Source organism: Narcine bancroftii, chromosome 1 (genome assembly GCF_036971445.1).
Source record: "Narcine bancroftii isolate sNarBan1 chromosome 1, sNarBan1.hap1, whole genome shotgun sequence".
Taxonomy (NCBI): Eukaryota; Metazoa; Chordata; class Chondrichthyes; order Torpediniformes; family Narcinidae; genus Narcine; species Narcine bancroftii.
In genome coordinates, this window is record NC_091469.1 from 294,826,485 (window position 1) to 294,845,544 (window position 19,060).

At 42.6% G+C, this 19,060-nt stretch overlaps 1 protein-coding gene across 3 annotated transcripts in view; it reads left to right on the top strand.

Moving 5' to 3' along the window:
* prmt3 (protein arginine methyltransferase 3) overlaps positions 1 to 19,060 on the top strand; it is a 195,549-nt gene that overhangs the window by 110,177 nt on the left and 66,312 nt on the right. For all 3 annotated transcript variants that reach the window (XM_069904895.1, XM_069904900.1, XM_069904905.1), the window contains exons 11-12: positions 3,001 to 3,079; positions 14,758 to 14,945. In XM_069904895.1, the coding sequence (XP_069760996.1) occupies positions 3,001 to 3,079; positions 14,758 to 14,945 (267 nt within the window). The remainder of the gene's footprint in view (positions 1 to 3,000; positions 3,080 to 14,757; positions 14,946 to 19,060) is intronic.

Below are 19,060 nucleotides of genomic sequence, written 5' to 3' on the forward strand. Positions count from 1 at the left end.
TTTTTCTCATGCAGAATATTTCAGCAACAATTGAGTCTAGAGCAGTGATTCTCAACCTTCCCTTCCCACTCCCATACCACCTTAAGCAATCCCTTACTCATCAGGAACCACCAATGGCATAGGGATTACATAAAGTGGTATGTGAGTGGAAAGATAAAGGTTGAGAACCACTGGATTAAAGAAATAATCAAAGCTGATAAACTGGTTAATCAATGCTTTTACTTTAAAATTCACAACTGTTATCAGCTCCTTTCATTGTCTTGCCACTCACTACATCTATAATCTCCTTCTTCACACTAGCAGATAGAATTTTTATGTGGATGTGAACCTCACTGGCTATGCCAACATTGACTGTCCGTCCCCAAATGCGTCTGGGGTGGTGGTAAACCACTTTCATGAATCATATTGTTAGGCAATGAGTACCATGGTTGGATCCAATCATGATCAATGAATGCTTTCAGGGAAGTGTGCGATTTGGAGGGGAACCAGCACAGTTGTGATTCAGTGCACCTGAAGCCTTTGTTCTTGGGGAAGAAGTCACAGATTACCAAGGTACCGGAGGATCCTGGCCAAGTAATTTCAGTGCATTTTACAGACTGTACACAACGAGAAAGATGTACACCATAAGTAAATGGCATGCTTTGTCCCAAATGAAGACCAGGAGGTGGAGCCATCTTGGCAATCCATCATGTTATGCATGGCTTGCGCAACAATGTTACAGCTCCAGCGACCAGGGTTCAAATCTGGCGCTGTCTGCAAGGAGTTTGTAAATTATCCCTGTGTCTGCATGGGTTTCCTCCGGATGCTCTGGTTTTCTCCCACCCTTCAAAACACACTGGGGTTTTTGGTCCATTGGGCATAATTGGGCAGCACAGGCTTGTAAGCCAAAAGGGCCTGTTTCCACGCTGTATAAATATCTAAACTTAAAATTTAAATTTAAAAATTGTAAATTTATGTTACTGAATTGTGCCTTGTAAATGGTGAAAACATTCTGGGCAGCAGAATTCAGTCACTTAGATCAAGATGCTCTTGAAGCATCCTATTTTATTCTTTCTGGGTTCAGTCTCACTGTGCCTCCTTTTACCACATTTTACCATTATGTCAAGGGTAGTCGATCTCTCACCTCTGGAATTGACCTCTTTGATCCTTCTGGAGTCAACTGATTTTGGCCATAATTAGCTCAGTTGGATTTGTCCCATTTTCTTGTGAGCAGTATGTAGTAAACTGTCTCTAGACAACTTAACCAGATGCATGCCCAGTTTTGGAATGCAAGTCATCAATATTGTTTGGTCCAATATCCAAACTGCATTCTCTCATAAGATAATTCCTTCGTTTCATTCATTTATTTGGCATGGAGGAGCACTGATTCATTGGCTAACAACATGAACAACCCTTCATACAGAATGGTAATAATCCTCAATTCAGACTATTTACTTTGTGATACTAAAATCTTATCCTTTGTATAAATGAACCATGATTAATTAATAGGTGATGATTGTGATGGCTTTTTTTGGGCCATGTTTGCTCTTATGCCATGAGATTTATTAGGTCCCAGAGTTGTGCTTGAGTTCTCCCAAGGTTACTCTCTCACCCACATCCCGCTTTAGTAGATCTGTGCTGACAGTGTAACTAAATGATGCCCAGGGAATGTACTGGTGGAGTTTCAGCACACCGTTGATAAATTTTGATTCTGTGAGCATAATAGTATCAGCTGTTTGCTGGTAGAGGTCGAGTACCCCTTATCCGAAGTTCTGAAATCCGAAAAGCTCCAAAATTCATGACATTTTGAGCGCCAACACGACGCCACACGACCCACCATCGTCATTGCCAGACCTACATGCATTACTCACTGTGTTTATTGCCATCCAGCAGAATTTCTAGTATTTGGTGCTGCATTTATCATCTTTTGTAAGCAGAGATCAAGTTCTTTTTTGGTAAACCCATTATTCCAAAATCCGAATAAATCCAAAATCTGAAACTCTTCTGGTCCCATGCATTTCAGATACAGGGTACTTGACCTGTATGGTCTTTGGTGGTACGATTTTCATAATGGATAGTGGAACACTATTACAGCACCTGCAATCCGTGTTCAAACCGGGCGCGGTCTTTAAAGGAGTTTATACATTCTCTCCATTTGTCTGCGTGGGTTTCTTCTGGGTGCTGCAGTTCCCTCGCACCCTTCTGAAATGTACGGGGTTTGGTTTCTTTAGGTGGCATGGGCTTGTGGGCCGGAAGGGCCTGTTCCCATCCTGAATGTCTACATTTGCAGAAGCTTGAGAGGAGGACAATGCAAGGTCGATTGGGCTGGGATCACGTTTGCCACGTTCAGTGCCTGACTCAGTGCTGGCTGCCTGTGTCCTTTTGATAGTCTGGTGATAATTAAAAAGCAGAGTCAACTACTGAAATGAATTGAGAGAGGCACTGAGGTCTGAGTAGCGACGCACGATGATTTCCTCCTCTACGGGGCAGTGGCAGAACTGGTGGACGTGACTACCTGGCATTTATGGTCATCGATTCTATGATGAGTCCTTCCATGATGAGATTTTTAACCGAATTTAATTTTCATACCTATCATGATGGGATGTGAATAAACCTCTCGAGATTGTTTTTCCACATCACCTTTCTTCCAATTTTGGCTTCTAAAATTTAATCACTCCACTGTTATCAATCCTCATGTCATCTGACAAGGTTCCAAGCACTGGAATTGCATCCCTAAACCTCTCTGGCTGTACCTTTTAAGATGTTCCCTGAAACCGACCTCTTCGACCGAGTTTTTGAGCATCACATTTCTGTGACCGTGTCAAATTGTATCTGGTAGCTTCTGAGAAAAGCTGTGCAACAGTTTGCAACATTGAGGTGTTGACTTGGAGGAAGGTTCTGTTTGGAAATATTCTCGTTGCTAGGATGGATGTCAGTCACTGGCTTTCACTGGATAAACTGTCAACATTTTCTAGTTACCTTGCTATTTGTTAACCTATTTTACCTCCTTTTTTAATGCAGGGCTATTTTTTGCTGTTCGAATCCATGCTGGACTCAGTCTTATATGCACGGGACACGTATTTGATGGAAGATGGTGCAGGTGAGTGCTTGGGAGAGGAATAAAAAAAACATTACACAAGGAAAATATATCATGGAACATGTAGAGATTAAAGAGGAGGAGGTGGTTGCTGCCTTACAGTGAATAAAGGTAGATAAATACTCTGGGCCTGACATGATATTCCCTCAGACCTTAAGGGAGACTAGTGTAGAAGTTGTAGGGGCCCTGGCAGAAATATTTAAAATGTCGCTCACCACAGGTGAGGTGCCACAGATTGAAGGGCAGCTCATGTTGTTCTGTTTAAAAAAAAATATAAGAAAGGCTCCAAAAGTAAACCAGGAAATTTCAGGTTGTTGAGCCAGAGATCAGTAGTAGGTAAATTATTGGAGGGTGTTTTAAGAGATTGGATTTACAAGTATTAGGACAGTCAAGGGCTGATTGGGCTTTGTGTTTAACGAATCTTATAGAGTTTTTCAAAGAGATTACCAGGAAAGTTGACGAAGGAAAGGCTGTGAATATTGTCTCCATGGACTTCAGTAAGGCCTTTGACAAGGTCTCACAAAGGAGGTTAGTTCAGAAGGTTCAGACACCAGGTATCCATAGAGAGGTTGCAAACTGGATTCTATTTGGCTGAATGAGAGAAGACTGAGATGGTAGTGGGTGATTGCTTATCAGACTGGAGGCCTGTGATTAGTGGTGTGCCTCGAGAATCAGTGCTGAGTCCATTGTTGTTTGTTGTCTGTATCAATGATCTGGATGATAATGTCATAAACTGCTTCAGCAAATTTGCTGATTAGAAGCATTGTAGACAGCAAGGAATGCTTTCAAAGCTTGCAGAAGGATCTGGACCAGCTGGAAAAATGGGCCAGAAAATGACAGATGGAATTTAATGCAGACAGCTGTAAGGTGTTTAATTTTGGAAGGATAAACCAAGGTAGGACGTGGAGGAACAAAGGGATCTGGGAATACAGATATATAATTCCCTGAAAGCAGTGTCACAGGTAGACAGGGTTGTAAAGAAAGCTTTTGGCATCTTGGCTTTCATAAATCAAAATATTGAGCATAGGAGTTGGGATGTTATGGTGAGATTGTATAAGACATCAGTGAGGGCAAATTTGGAGTATTGTGTACAGTTCTGGTTGCCGAACTACAAGAAGGATATCAGTAAGTTTGAAAGAGTGCAAAGATGATTTATTAGGATGTGGCTCGGTCTTCAGGAGTTGAGTTACAGGAAAAAATTAAACAGGTTAGGACTTTATTCCTTGGAGCATAGAAGAATAAGAGGAGATTTGATATAGGGTTACAAAATAATGAGGGGTTTAGACAGAGTAAATTATAGAAGGCTCTTTCCGATTAGATTATGAGAGATAAATACAAGAGGACATGGCTTTAGGGTGAAGGGGGAAAGGTTTAGGGGAAACATTAGGGGGAATTCTTCACTCAGAAAGTGGTGGGAGTGTGGTACAGGCTGCCATCTGATGTGGTGAATGTGGGCTCAAGAATAAATTGGATAGATGCATGGATGCAAGAGGTCTGGAGGGTTATGGAATGGCTACAGGTCAATGGGACTAGAAGGGCTGAATGGCCTGTTTTCTGTGCTGTAGTTTCTCTGGTTCTAAGGTTCTAAAAGTCTCGAAAGCCATATATGTGTGCTCTTCTGGTAATGTGACATGCACTGCTGAGCCATTTTCCACTAGAAATGAAATACACCCCCATTAACACCAGCTTGCAGGCATTCATTTACTTTATTGGCTTTCAAGAGGAGGCCATGTTGAGTGTCACTTTTGGAGATCTCATGGAATGCCTGCAATTTTTATTCTAAATGCTTACAAAAACTAATTAATAATAGTTGTCTTGTTAGTTTATACAATGGAAAAGGTTTTAGTGTTGACTTTTATCTTTCAAGGAATAAATAGCCTGCTTTGAGGATTATTAGCATGTCGTATAAAAGGTTGTTCATGTTGTTATGTAGTAAGGGAATAATCCTTCTGACTATACATGAATACCAACTAATTATGACCTTAAATTCTCCACCAGTATTGATATAAGATTTAAAAAAGAAGACTTTCATTGATGATCACAATATCATCATTAACAAGATCAAAGACCAGGGTGTGTGTGTGTGTGTGTGTGGGGGGGGGGGGGGTGGTGAGGAGGGGGAGGTGACGTGAGGGCACGGAATGTGAGGGAAAGTATCTTTGCTCTGAGACCATTTGTGACCTGGAATTTGCCTCCTAATGGAATGGTGCTTTCAAAAGGGAATTGTATGGATATTTGAGAGGGAACAACTTTCAAGGTTGTTGGGAAGAATTAAGGATGTTTTCTGATGGGATTGCTCAACATGAAGTTGTCAATTAACTCAATGGGCCAAATAGCCTCCTACACTGTAACATTTTGTATGCTTCTGAGCTTAATGGCACCGCTGTGAAGTGCAATCAATATTCGAGGATCTGCAATATCCATTCATGCATTTGGAATAAAGAACTGGTAACTTGTTCCAGTCATGTAAAAGGAGAGGTACACAGATGACCCTCTCTCTGAGGCTGACATCAGAACATCATTCAAGGGGTAAACCCTTGCAAGGCAACTGGTCCTGATGGCATACCTGGCAGGGTATTGAAAATCTGCACCAAACAACTAGCCAGAATGTTCACAGACATTTTCAATCTCTCTCTGCTGCTGTCAGAGCTTCAAAAGGCTCTTCAAATCAGCCCTGTGCCCAAGAAGAACACAGTGACCATCATCATCCAGTCACACTAACATCCATGGTGATGAAATGCTTTGAGAGGATGGTTGTGGCCAGAATTAACACCTACCTAAGTAAAGGACTTCAATTCATACCATCATGATGTCTCCACAGCAGAAGCAATATCGCTGGTTTTGGATCACCTGGAGAACAGCAACTCATACACACGGCTGCTCTTCATGGACTATAGCTCAGCAATTATTCCCTCAGTGCTGTTTAACAACCTCCAAACACTGGGCCTCTGCATCCCCCCCCCCCCAGCCCCCGCAACTGGATCCTTGACTTTCTCCTCAAAAGACCACAGTCAGTACGAATTGGAAACAACGTCACCTTCTCACTGACGATCAACAAAGGCGCACCTCAAGGATGCGTGCTAAGCCCACTGTACACCCACAACTGTGTGGCTTGGCACAATTCAAATTCTATCTGCTAATTTACTGATGATACCATGGTTTTCGACAGAATATCAGATGGCAATGAAGAAGTGTACAGGAGGGAGATAGATCAGCTCGTTGAATGGTGTCACAAAAACAACCTTGCGCTCTACATAAGCAAAACCAAGGAGATAACTGTGGACTTCAGGAGGAAATCAGAACACATCGAGGGCTCAGTAGTGGAGAGTGTCAAGAACTTCAAATTCCTGGGTGTCAACCTCTCTGAGGATCTGTCCTGAAGGCTCCATGTCGATGCAATCACGAAGAAGGTTCGCCAACGACTACATTTTGTGAGGAGTTTGATAAGATTCGGTATGTCACTGAAGAGTCTTGAAAATATATACAGGTGTACTGTGGAGAGCATTATAGCTGTCTGGTACGCAGGTGTCAACCAGGACAAGAAAAACTCCAGTGTTGTTAATTTAGCCTGTGACATCAGGGGCAAGAGTCTTGACTCCAACTATGAGAGGCGGTGTCTTAAAAATGGAGCATCTATCTTCAAGTACCCCACTGCCCAGGCCATGCCCTCTTCACTCTGCTACCATCAGGAAAAAGGTACAGGAGCCTGAAGACGAGCACAAGGACAGCTTCTTGCCCTCTGCCATCAGATTCCTGAATGATCAGTGAACCAAAGACACTAACTTACTTTATATTTTTTTTCCTTTTCTTGCTATTTTTATTTATTTTGTAATGGGGTTTATAGAAATATTTGCAGTTTGATGTTGCCGCAAAACAATGAATTTTGTAGCATGTTCATAACAATAAATTCTGATTCACATTAGCAACCCCATCAATCATATTAAGTCAGCCCATCTTCAGAATAACGCTTTGGTGCCTCTGACACACACCTCGGTGAGGAAATGGAATCTTGGTTTAGTGTCTCACCTGTCAGGCTGCATCTCCGGAAGTACCAGCCTCTGCGGGTTCCTCGCCTCGAATGACCAGCAGCCTCCTCTGCTGCATTGGAAAGACAGCCAAGGTTTCTGAGCCTAAGATTCTGGAGTGCAGTTTGCACATTCAGATCCAGTAGTCACCTCTGTGAGATGTGGCTGCTCGGAAGCATGTTAATGTATGCATTGCGGTTCAACTGACTTTTCAGTCTGTGTTTCTTGTTGATGATAGTGAAGACATTGAATGCTGAAATCTGTACTGTGATTCACACAACGAACGGCTTCAAAAAATGAAATCGTACTGAGGGCTTTTGCTTTTGCTTTCTCGGCAACAGATTAATCAGTAAGCTCCTCAATGTAACTGTAAAAACGCAATGCTGGAGAAAGAAATGCCACTGGTGTGGACCCACGGAGAGCAAGAAGTGGAGATACAGTACTCCCATGGAGTCCAACAGCCCAGCTGCCTGCCGTCAGCTCCGCACAAGCGCCTCTGATCGGCAGCAGCCACGAGGGGTTGCAGGGGAGCGGAGGACTGGTGCAGGGCACCAGAAAACATGGACACCACCCCCCCCCCCACCCCCCCCCCCCCACCACCGTCTGAGAAGGAGAAGCAGAGGAGACAACCCACGGGACGGTGATCATGGCAGCGGACCAGAGAGGCGGGGACCCACACTCGCAGGAGGCTGCTGGTGACTCAAGGCGAGGAACCCACAGAGGCTGTGGGCTGCTGGAGACTGGTGTCGGGGGGACCGGCGCCAGGCTGCAAACTACTGGAGATTGGCTGAAGGGGTACCAGGTATCAGAACTGGGATGCGAGGGGGTACCGAAGGCGCTGAAGGATTCCTGATCGTGTTGGAGTTTCATATCTGGAGCTCGGGTTGCCAATAGTTTGAACTGGACTCTGTGTGGTTGTGGGTGCGCTGGAGGAGAATCATGGACACACAATGACTCTAAGGGGACTCTCTTCTGCTTTTCTTTCTCTTGACTGGAAGAGGTGCTTCAGACATTTCTACTTTAAAGCAGGCAAAAGCAATTCCGTGTAATATGACACTGTTTTATTACATGACAATAAATCAAATCTTGAAACTCAGCAGGCCTAACAGTATACTTTATGTAGCAAAGATAGATACATAACCAACATTTTGAACTTGAGCCTTTCATACCTTGATGAAGGGCTCAAGCCTGAAACGTCTTTGCTGCATGAAGTAGCCTGTTTGACCTGCAGAGTTTCTCTGGCATTGTATTTTTACTTCAATCTGGTGTCTGCAAGCTTTACTTAATGTCACCATGTTGGGTAAAAAAAATAACTACAATACTAGGAAACAATACCTTGTGAGAGCAGTGGCATCAAAAGTTTTACACAGAGCAGGGATTGGAGAGTCTAATTACAATATTTTCTCCAGTTTATTGATTAAGGTCAGATATTGCCACTTGGATTCTCAACGCTCCTTGCATAAAAGTGTTTTTTTTAGGTTGATTTGTTTAAAAAGAGACATTTTCCTATAAAAGCGGATGGAGAAGAGAAATCATCGGTCGTACACTAAGCTTGCTGTCGTTTGCACAGAAAATGGTATATGTTCTTTGCCATTTTTTCTGATCTCTCAGGTGTGAGAAAAGCATGATGCAAACAGACTACGTCTCAAGCTAAAATTACAAATGTATTTACGACAATAGCAAAATGTATATTGAACCAAATTAAATCAAGAGAATAAAAATGTCAGTGTAGAATTAACATCCAGTAGTTGAACATTTATGCACAGTAAAAAAAAATCTTCTCTTGAATATTAATAAATTCTTTCAATCTCCCACACCCACCCATACACTCACCACCCCCCCCCCCCCCCCACACACACACACACACACACACACACACACACACACACACACACACACACAGTTGACGGGCATGGGCCACCAGCATGTTCATTTGTTCTTTTTTCATCTGATGGTTGTGGATGGAGAAACCTCATGTGCCCAAACTAAACAATAGAGGCCGATCACAAGACCTTTAAAAGGCTCAGAACTTTTATCACCTAGTTTCACATTTTGAGCAGAACATGATCCATTTTCAGTGACTAAAACATAGACCATACCAGAATTGTACAGGCCCTTCAGCCCATGATGTTGTGCCAATCTGTATAAACCTCCTCAACAATCTAAACCTTTCCTTCTTCACACCCATAGCCCTCTATTTTTCTTGCATCTATGTGCTTGTCTAAGAGTCTTTAAAATGTCCCAATAGTGTTCAGCCTCCGCCCCACCCCTGGCAATACATTCCAGTCTCTTGTGTGCAAAAACAATTACCCATGATTTCTCCCCTAAACTTTCCTTCCCACATCTTGAATAGATGTCCTTATGTATTTGCCACTGTTTCCCCCAGGAAATGGTGCTGGCTGTCCACACAATCCGATACCTCTCATTAGTTAGAACTAATTCAGATTTTGTAAATTCCTGTGTTTTTCACAAGTTCAGGTTTCTCATTCCAGGACCCCCACCTATTCTGGAGGCAGGTAAGGCCATGCGTGCAGCTGGTCCACTTGAAGATCGTGACTTTGCTCACTCTGTGGGCAATTCTGAACCACAAGATACCCGACAAACTGGAGGTACAAACTGGAGCTTCATAGTTCTAAGCCTTCATGGGTACAAACTGGAGCTTCATAGTTCTAAGCCTTCCTGGGCTCGCCAACTACTAATTACCAATTAATCTTAACCCTTCCTCCACTCCCAATGATTAATGCTACCCATCAGACTGCTATTTATACCCTATCTCACAACCAAACACCCCTACCTACCCTTCCTCCACCCACCATCCATTTACTGATCTTCTTTCTCCCCACTAATAATCAATCCTATCCTCTAGTCTACTCATTCTAACTCCACACAACCATCTAATCCTCCTCAACCATGACCAGTAAGGCCACTGAACATTTGCCCTTTTTCTGGTATCCTACCCTCTCCTCCAATTTACAAACTTTCTCCCATAAAGGATCTCAGGCATCCGACCTTTTCCTCATTCCTTTGCACATGAATAACCAGCCAGCTCTGCCTTTCTGACATTAAACTCACTGACAAACTCCTTTCTTTCACCCCCCCCCACCCCCCACCCCGACCCCCACCATTCCCATCCTTTCTTCTCTGGTGCTTCCCTCCCCATGATTGGCCTAATTCCTTCCTTCATTTGACCCAAAACAATGTCTGGAAGCACCAACACCTATTCACTTGCATACAACATGCTGGAATCTGTACACCACTCAATTTCTCAAACAGCAGCTGTTACTCAATGTTGAATGTGCAGACCAATTTCCTGGTGCACATTTTTGAATGAGACAATTATTCTGTATTTATTTCAGTCTGGAAGTTCAGTGCAGTTTTCCTTCTTCCCGTGCCTCATTCCCCCTTTTATTTGACTCATTTGTCAGTCCAGCCCCAAAGCAGAGGTCAGATGTGCCAATGCGCATGGCTGATTCTGCCTACAGATCCAAATCCAGCTGAGCAATGATCAGCTGGCGTTTCTCCAAGGAAGCAGGTTCATCAGCTTGATTCAGACATTTGGCTATTCCATCCCCAGAAGGGGCCCATCAGCTTCTCAGTCGATTCACAAATCTGAATTAAATTTTGAATTGAACTTTTTTGTTGTCTTGTGTTCCAAGATCTAGCGAAAATCTTTTTTTGCCTGCTATCCAGACAAGTCAGTCCATACTTAATGGTAAAGAAATGTGCAAGGTTTAATTTATTAAGTGTAGGTGTAGTGTTATTGGGACAAAGTGTAGGATTCAGAGAAAAGTGTAGCATTTGGAGAAAAGTACAGTTTAACAATGCGGGGACATTATCTTTTGAGCATTCCATTGTGGTGTCTGATAACAGTACGAAAGAAACTATCCTTGAATCTGGAGGTTTGTGTTTTCAATCTCATGTCAACTCGGTCATGGAAGTGGGGAGGGGGGTGGGGGGAGAAGAGTAACTGAGGTGAGATGGGTCTTTCAATATTGTGTGTAATTTTGCCAAGGCAAAACAACGTGCTCCAAGGGGTTAGTGCCATCACTTGAAGTGCAGTGGTTCAAGAAAGCAGTTTTCTGAAAGGCAATTAGGTCAACAAATCTTTGCCAATGTGTATCCACATCAGGTCAATGAATTTGGGGGAAACAAAACAAAAAAAAGCTCACCATTCATGGAAGTCCATGTTTCCAGTTTATGGTATAGAGATCATTCTTTTTCAATGAGGGCCACAGACATTGAAGTAAAAGCCTTGTTTTCATTTCACCTCACGTAACCTAAGCATTTTAAAATGTCTTTTTTATGTAATTGGTAGGAGAGAAGTGCAGAAGAAACCAAAAATTGGCTGCTTCACAGGAAAGGGGGCGGGAGCAGGGGGGGGGGCATAACTTTGAGCAGAGTCCTAGTGGTGGGGTTGCTCCTAGCCGAAGAAAGATTAAGGATAGCTGGTATAGGGTCATGCAGCACAGAAGTAGACCCTTCAGCCCAACTTGTCCATGCTGACCATGTTGTAATTCTGGGTTGGTCCCGTTTGGTTCTTCAGTTCTCTTCCTATCCAAACATTTGTGTTTTGAACATCATCATCGTGCCAGAATGTTGTATTTGTATGTAGCCTCAGGATAAAAAAAAGTCCTCTTTTGTATGTGTAAAATGGGACTAATTTAACTGAATTTCAGAAGCAGCCTTCAACTGCATCACATATTAAGTGCGTGCATTTAAAGGTTTGCGTATCTTTCAAGTTAAATGCTCTTCAGGCATAAATTTACTGATGAAATGTGCAGTCTGAGATCATCCACAGCCATACTTCCATTCTCATTTGCTGTATTTTCAAAAAAAGTTGTTTCCCTCCCCCACCTCTGTGTCTCTAGGAGAAGATGTTATTTTGATTTGCAGCGTAAACATGTGGTGGATTGAGGCTGGTTTCAATGCACTGCCCTGTTGTCGGTATGTAACTGGTAAGGAAAATGTCCTTAATTGGAACACTTTTTCTTAAATACAACTGTAGTCAGCCTGCAGCCATCGATTTTTCAAATAAAATTTTATTGGAGACTGAAAGGATATCACATGGATATTGTGAATTCTCCCACTCAAATTCATCAGTGAATCTTGGCTAATTAATGAGGCAGCTTTGCTTGAAAGCCCTGTTGTGACAGGGCAGTACTTCATTTTTATTTCTGAAGGCAATTTTTGATTGGTGGAAACTGTAATCGTTGTGAGACATTGCTGGGCTCTGACCTGTTAATTTTACATCGCTGCTCTCTCACCGAGTTTCAGATGAAAGCTACAACAATTAGGCTTGGGTGAGCTTGGCTGAGGTCTTTCCTTTTATTCACCTTTTCTCTTTAATCTGCTTGAAACATGCGCTGATTCCTAACTCGAAACCCATGTGCATAAATGCGAGAAAATACCATACAATTCCACTCAAGAGGCCCTACTTGATGGATGCATCCAAAATGCACCAAGGCACAGGAGGCAGAAAGAGATTTTTAAAAGTTATGTACATGTTGCTGAAGCAGAGTGGATTGGAATAACCCTTTGTAGTTCTCGGCATTCAGCCTTTCGGAATGAAACAGAGTCGATCCAATATCTCCGACTAGCCATGTGAGCTGCAGTGAGAAATGAAGTAGCCCTGGGCAGCGAATCGAGAAGGTCGCAGATGTCATTGCTGTGGCTCTTCACAAGCAGCCAGAGAGCACTTGCTCCCTGTCCAATCAGCACTTCGTTAATTTAACCTGCATGCAGTAATAATTATTCAATTACCTCACTAATAAGAAAAGAATGAACTGACAAATATGTTGTGTTGGAAAGTTTAAAGGACATTGATGTGGAAGCAGGAAGGTGATTGATTGTGCCTTATCTGCTTTCAAAGTCCATTTTCAATTATAATCTCAAGTTGGGTTTTGTAAGGCTACAGGGATACCAGAGCAGCATAAATTTCTATTGAATATCCCACGCTTTTCAAGAACAAAACCTACAGCTGATTGGCTAAGGAAGGACTGCAATACACCTTGAGAGAGCCTATTGCAAATTCAGGCCTGTTTGGGACCAGATTTACTTTGCATACTAACATCTTTGATGTGAATATATTTTTAAAAATGCTTCAGTGACTTTTTTAAGCATGGCTAATTATATATCCTGAGTCTGTGAGGAGGGGGGGGGGGTGTGGGAGGGGCAGGGTGGGTGTGGAAGAGGATGTGAGTGGGAGGGGCAGAGTTGGCGTGGAAGGGGAAAGGAGGGAGGATGTGAGGTGGGGGGAGGGAAGGAGAGGAGGATGTGCAGGAGGGGCACAGTGGTCATGGGGAGTAGGATTGTGGGGCGGAGAGGAGGACTGGTTGTGGAGGTGAGGAGGGGATGTGGAAGTGAGGAGAGTGGGCAAGGCTGAGTCTGGAGGGGCAGGGAGGAGGGAAACAGGTGGAATGAGTAGGGAGGGGAGTGAGTGGAGAAGGGAGCAGAGTGAGCTCACAGAAGGGAGGCAGGTAAGTATGGGGAGGGGAGAGTGGGTGAGTACCTGGTTGTGGAGGAAATATCAGAGATTTTCAGAGAAGAATCAGGAAGTTAAAAGCTGGTAAAAAGAAACAGAGAATTTTGCAAGTGTGTCAAGGAATGAGTCAAGGATTCTGAAGGCAGAGTACTGGTACCAGGAGAAGATTAATGGAGGAGTGGGGTCAGGGTGGTGACATGAATGGTGCAGGAAGAGATCAAAGTTACTGCAAGGGCTTCGGCAGGGCATAAAGACTGATCTCCAGGGGTTCAAGGACCATCACTATAGATTAAATAAAAAATAAAGCATGAACTTTGGTTATGGATTCCCAATTACAGCTCAGGTAAAAATGCTCTTCAAAGTTCAGATTTATTGTCAGAGTACATGCATGACGTCACATACAAACTTGAGATTCTTTTCTTGCGGGTGAGGCAGAATTCCCACTGGTAGGGGGAAAAGCTCAGCATTCACATATACTGTAAACATAAAGAAATGTGAACAAACTGTGTAATACAGAGAGAAAATAAATCAATAAAGTGCAAAATTAAGCGTCCTTCACTGAATCTCTGATTGAGTTTGTTGTTGAGGAGTCAGATGGTGAAGTGGTCGTAGCTGTTCTTTAATCTAGTGGTGTGAGTCTTGTGGCACCGAGATCTCTTTCCTGATGGTAACAGCAAGAACAGAGCATGTCCTGGGTGGTGTGGATCCTTGATGATTGCTGCTTTTCTCTGACGACAGCATTCGATTGTGGGGAGGGTTTTGCCAGTGATATCCTGGGCTGCGTCCACTACCTTTTGCAGAGCTTTCTGGTCGGGGTCCCCATATGAAACTGTCATCCATGCTGGGTCAGAACTGCTCCAGTGCTTGAGGCTGCATAGTCCGTGTTCTGTGTGGAAGGGTTGTTCATTTACCCCTGTGATAACACAGTGAATGTATGAGGGCATTCATGCGTACCTGCTGGATTTTAATTGAGTTTCTTAAAGAGTCCCATTGTGCAGATCAATGGGATGAGACAGAACAATAGTTCACCACAGGCTCGATGGGATGAAGGGCCTGTTTCTGTGCTGTAGTGTCCTGGTTCCAAGAGTTGCATGTGCATCTGTTTTTTTTTTAAGAAAAGACACTACACAAGGTACCTTTTCACCCAAAGCCAAATTAACAATGATTTCTTTTAGTGTACCCTGATGTCTGCAGCATTAGCCTTGTGGCAGTGGGAGACCGGAAGAAGCATGATGAACGTGTTGCTTTCTGGGATGACGTGTACGGCTTTAAGATGTCCTGCATGAAGAAGGTGGTGATCCCAGAAGCTGTGGTGGAGGTGCTGAATCCTGATACCCTCATTTCAGAGGGCTGCGTTATCAAGGTACATAATCATTGACCAGCCCAAGGCAAACGAGTCAATGAAATTGCCATCAAAGCAGTCATACAAAATGGCACTGTATATATTTGAAAAGGAAAAAGTATGTCTCATGGTTAATGTGGTTTATGGTGTGAAAAATAAAAAATTAAAAAAGCAGTCATACAAATTTGGAATTGGAGCAAAGGAAGCTGAGGGGGTGGGGAATCTTATTCAAGATTCCTTTATTGTCATGCAATAAAGACAGTGTAATATTACACGGAATTTGCTTTCATCTGCCGTAAGCCATTCAGATTAGCCGCCGGCAGAAATTGCCTGAAGGAGAAGCCAAAGTGAGTCCGTGGATTTGCCTCCAGCAATGCCGCAGCCAACACAGAATTCGGTCCAATCGTAAAATTATGAAGGACGTAGATAAGGTAAATAGTTAAAATCTTATTTAGAGGAACCCAAGACTGGAGGGCAGATTTTTAAAGTGTGAGAGGAAGGATTGAAAAGGAATACCCATTTCACTCGGGTGGCACAAGCTAATAAAGGAAGTGGTAGAGCGAGTACCATTGTAACATTTAAAAGACATTGAGACAGGGACATGGATTAGAGGGATAAAAGGGAGAATTTTTTTTAATTAAAAAAAAAGACGTATTTCACGCAGAGTGGTGAGATTGTGGAACGAGCTGCTAGCTGAAGTGAATACCATCTCGATTTTCACATACAAGAAAAAAAAAATGGATAGCTACGTGGAATGGAGGAGTATGGAGAGCTATGAATTGAGTGAGTGGGACAAGACAGAAAAATAGTTCGCCATGCACTAGGTGGACTAAAGGGCCTGTTTCTCTGCTATGGTTCTGTGAAATGGGCTAAATATAGACAAATGGAATTAACTTGAGTCGACAACTTGGTCAGCTCTACTTGGGCTAAAGGTCCTGCTTACAGCAGTGATTCTCAATCCTGTTTACCCCACTCACATACCACCTTATGTAATCCCTTACTAACCCCAGAGCACCGATGGCATCCTTTGCCATAGGTGCTCCATGGTTAGCAAGGGATTACTTAAGATGGTATGTGATTGGTGGGGGGAGGGGGGGAAGTGGAGAACCACTGGTTTACACAGAACATAGGACATTACAGTACAGGCTCTTCAGCCCATGACATTGGGCTAACCAATGTGAACTACTCCACAACAACAACCGAATTTTACCCCTACCTCACATCCATAACCCTCTACTTTCCTGTTTCCATGCTGTATAGCTGACTCTAAATGAGCATAGTTTGAATCACAAATAATATTTGTGATTCACAAATAACATCATAACATCATAAAATAATTTTTTTCAAAATATAAACTTATTTACAATATTTTTTTTTAAAAAGGAAACCATTCAAAATTTTTTTTCTTGTCCTGAGTGTCATATCCACACATTTCCATCAATGTCCATTGTTCCATACATTCCGTATTGTGCACCCCTTGCCATCACTCTGGTACCTTCTCGTTACTTTCCCCTCTGTTGTTTACGGGACTTCCCCTCGGTGTCAGTCCTTCGATGCCTGGAGACGCAAGGACTCTGGACTGTGATCTTTTCCTGCAGCAATCTCGCTGAGCCAAGCCTCAGTGCATCAGCACGTCCTCCTTCAACCTGGAATGTGCAAATAACGCTGGACCACAAATTTATTGAAGAGGCTAGCTTCCTGAAAAAAAACTGGGGATTGTGATAGACAACTAGCTGAACACAAAGAAAATTTCAGATTTTGCTGTATCAAGTAGGAAGTTGGACAAACATTAATTAACTTTCATTGCATTTAGCATGTTTAATCACATAATGATGTTGACATGTGTTCGTTCAACTGACCTGAAAATGTTTTGCTGCTGATTTTTGTTTGTACTCAACATCTGATGCCTTTCATGTCAGTATCCAACAATAGTCGGTCAGCATTGATGGATTCCAGTTTCCCTGAAAACGCTTTTCCATGGTCGCAATGTCCTGGAGAAACCTTTCACCATGTTCGTCACTGACTGCACCAAGGTCAGCAGGGAAGACGTCCATGTGCGAATGTAGAAAATTAATTTTCAATGACATGTTGAACGTCATGGTTCTGTATGCTTGAAGTAGACTTAAAATCTGACAAGAGATCACAAAGTTTGTATTATATCTAAAAGACAGTATATGATATGAAAATTGTAAGATGATTTTTGTGATCATCAGCCCAAAATCCATAAAATACACCCAAAAATGTTCAGGAAGCAAAATCTTCATTGTCCACTGTAGTTAATGTTGAGTGAGCAAAATCTGGCTGAAACTCAGTACAAAACTTTAACATAAATGGCCAAGAGTTCACGTTTTGTGTATTGTATGGTGAGCTGTCATCTTTATGTGTGGGTTGTGGCATAACAGATAACAGAAATACTGTTGGATAAACAGTTCTCTGCACATACATCTATGAAGCATAAAAATGGAAATTGATTCATGCTTGCCACAGCATTGTTCAATGTTGAGGCCCAGCTGAGATTACCGCAAGACTTCTGGAAAATACTGCAGTGCTGCATTTTTTTAAAAATGGATTGGATAAATGGAGCCTTAATAACATTATTTCACTTTCAGTTTTTGCTGGAAGATACTCATTGATAAACTGAAGTTGAAAAGTAAACACTTGGTACTACAATTATTAAGTTGAATGATCAGAGACAATTTCTGATTGTTAATTTTCAATACCACTAATAAATCCTGCCTTTAAATTTAAAAATTGAATTGCACAATTCAATTTTTATGAATTGAAAATTGACAAATTTTCAATTGGAATTTGACAATTTCAATTAAGAACACCAGACAATGAATTTCAGACCGTACAAATTTACTACAGAAAAATCTCTCTCTCTCTCTCTCTCTCTCTCTCTCTCTGCTGGTACTTCAGATGTTTACCTTCATATGTTTCCTCTTGTTATTGATTCTCCTGCCAGTTTTCCATGAGTCGCATTTCTGGGACTTGGGTTCGATTGTGACCTCAGGTTCTGCCTGTGCATGACTTCCCACTATCTCTCTATGATTGCATGGATTTTGTTTTCTCCAGGTACAGAAACATGTTGGTAGGTTAATTGGCTGCTGTTAATTATCACTAAGTGCAGATTAATTGCAGAAGGAATCAAAGGGTAGTTGATGGGCATGTTTGAATAAGAATAACTTGCAGGGAAACAAAAATACACTGTATAGAGAAGGAGAATGGAACTAATGAGACTGCCTTACTGAAGATCCAGCCAAGGTTGAATAGAGCTTTTCATACAGTTATAAGTGTAATATGAGAATAAAAATTAAACAACGGGACAAAACAAATCAAAATGAGCATAGCCTGCCTGATTCCACAAACCCATTCTTCCATTTACTGAAATCGTAGTGTATCCCTCCCTCCCCTGCATGTTCTTTCCACGCTATTCCCTTGGTATCAGGACATTTATTGACCATGGCAGTCCACAACCATCTGGATTAAAGAATTGCCCAAAATTTACATTTTTGGGGGGGTGAGAAAATGTTTCCTCTTTGTTGTCTTAAATAGCTGATTATTTTGTGACTGCAACTCAAAGTTTCTGTCCCTCTCCAGCCTAATTTATTCAAAGTCTTTTTGAATTGTGCAAGGGTCAAATGGGTCACTTCCATTTCTAACCAGAAATGCTCAGTAATTTTTTTAAAAATTGAGACATCCAGCACAGTAACAGGCCCTTTGGCTCATGTGCTGCCCAAGCACCCACAATCCCCACAAGTTTTGAAAGGTAGGAAGAAATCTGAGCACACAGAGGAGACCCATGCAGACATGGGGAGAACGTACAAACTCCTTTCAGGCAGCGCTGGATTTGAACCTAAGCCGCTGGCACTGTAATCTTCTTTGGCTTGGCTTTGCGGACGAAGATTTATGGAGGGGGTAAATGTCCACGTCAGCTGCAGGCTCGTTTGTGGCTGACAAGTCCGATGCGGGACAGGCAGACACGGTTGCAGCGGTTGCAGGGGAAAATTGGTTGGTTGGGGTTGGGTGTTGGGTTTTTCCTCCTTTGCCTTTTGTCAGTGAGGTGGGCTCTGCGGTCTTCTTCAAAGGAGGTTGCTGCCTGCCAAACTGTGAGGCACCAAGATGCACGGTTTGAG